The sequence below is a fragment of the Nanorana parkeri genome, unplaced genomic scaffold, assembly GCF_000935625.1.
Source record: "Nanorana parkeri isolate BGI_ZX_2015 unplaced genomic scaffold, ASM93562v1 scaffold150, whole genome shotgun sequence".
Lineage (NCBI taxonomy): Eukaryota > Metazoa > Chordata > Amphibia > Anura > Dicroglossidae > Nanorana > Nanorana parkeri.
The window spans coordinates 29,628-31,478 of record NW_017306418.1 but is presented as its reverse complement, the minus strand read 5'-3'; the positions used below and the strand labels follow the sequence as shown (position 1 = coordinate 31,478).

The following is a 1,851-nucleotide window of genomic DNA, read 5'->3' as shown; positions in this document are numbered from 1 at the left end:
TTAGGTCGGGCTTCCAGAGGCCTCTGACTGCTCCTCACCCCTGATCCCTCCATCCTCAGGCTTCCCTCCACCGGCCTTCCCGGGTCCCCCTCTTCACTGAGCGCTGAGTCCGAGTCCCATCCAGCCTGTTCCCTTCCTGGCAGCCCTCCGTGAGCTCCCAGTCCTTCTGCCTCCACCTCCCCGAACAGCCTCCAGCAGCAGGCGGGGGTGGTGGGGCTGCTGCTGGCGGGGAGCAGGCGGCCCAGCCTGGGGTAGGAAGCCCCGCGATCCTCCTTCTTGTTCAGAATGGCCTGGATGGAGAAGGAGGTCAGGGTGCTGGAGTTTCTCATAGCCATTTGCATTTGGGGGGGATCTCAGGCTGCTTGGAATCCCCCGATCTCTCCAAGGATCAGATCAATGGTGAGAAGCCAGATGACAGTCCATGCAAGTCACTGGGAGGGTCATTCGCTCCGGTTATCCAGGTAAGTCCAGGAATGGGCGCAGGGGATCGCCGGGTGACGTCTGCTGTCAGCAACAAACAAAAGGTCTCTCCCAGGATCTCATCTAGGGAATGACATCTTCACACTGAGCGGACCCAACAGAGAACAGCCTGCCTCCAGACAGACAGGTCCTCCCTGAGTCCAGACAAACTGAAGAGCTCTCCGACCTTCTCCACCTCTGTAGATGTCTTCTCTGCTGAGCTGTCCCTCTTCTCTGTACTGTACAGGCTGTGATCTGGGTTGACTGTTTGCATGTAAATCGGTCTCTCTGTGTTCTCCTGCAGTTCTGTCCCTCTGTGTTTCCTTATAGATCTCACCCTATCTGCTCTCCAGTAGAATTGTCCTTCTGTGGTCTTTTGCAGATCTACCCCCCTTGTCCTCACCTGCAGATCTTTCCCTCTGTGTTCTCCTGTAGATCTACTCCCCTTGTCCTCACCTGCAGATCTTTCCCCCTGAGATCTGTAGATCTACCCCCCTTGTCCTCACCTGTAGATGTGTCTCCCTGTGTTCTCCTTAGATCTACCCCCCTTGTCCTCACCTGTAGATCTACCTCTGTCTACCTCTTTGTACCTCTGTGCTCTGCTATATATGTTCCTCTGTCCTCTCCTGTAGATCTGTCCTTATGTGCTCTACAGTAGATCTGCTCCTTTGTCTTCTCTTGTAGCTCTTTATTTCTGTGATCTTCGGTAGATCTGTCACTCTCTGTTCGGTAGATCCGTCCCCCTCCTCTCCTGTAAATATTTCTTTCTGTGCTCTCCTGCAGATCTGTCTCTGTCCCCCTGTAGATCTGTGCTCTCCTGCAGGTCTGTCTCTGTCCCCCTGTAGATCTGTGCTCTCCTGCAGGTCTGTCTCTGTCCCCCTGTAGATTTGTGCTCTGCTGTCCTGTCCAAGCTGTCCCTCTTATGCGCTCCTATACATGCTGAGCTCTCTGCAGAGGGATCCCTGGCATTGGATGCCGTCTCTGCACTCACTCTCTTCTCTCTCATTGCTCACCTGTGAGTGACAGCTGCAGCCTGTGTTCTCTGATTGGCTGGCCTTTGGAATAGGGCTCCAACTCATTGGCTAGGCAACTCCTGGGAATGCTGACCATATGCAGAGCCTGTTGAGGGCTTGTTAACCCCTAAATCCTCAGCATCAAAACACAGACTGCCATTAGTGTGCAAGAAAATAAATCAAATTAGTGATATTATCACACAGTGAGGAATTAACTAGATGAATGCCAAGAGCTACTAACCCTAAAGTCAGACGATGACATACTTACATCGCTAGTTTGTATTATATCGACCATAACGAATTACTGATTGGAGAGTGAAGACTGCTGCACTTGGTAAATAACAACAATATATAAAATACAGAAATATTCCAAACTTTT

General features: G+C 51.6%; 1 protein-coding gene across 1 annotated transcript in view; it reads right to left on the bottom strand.

Annotated features, from left to right (window-relative positions):
- Positions 1-335, bottom strand: part of NKX3-2 (NK3 homeobox 2) — a 5,777-nt gene extending 5,442 nt beyond the window's left edge. Inside the window, exon 1 of the mRNA XM_018554249.1 lies at positions 39-335. Within this exon, the coding sequence (XP_018409751.1) occupies positions 39-335 (297 nt within the window). The remainder of the gene's footprint in view (positions 1-38) is intronic.
- Between the last annotated feature and the right edge of the window lie 1,516 nt (positions 336-1,851).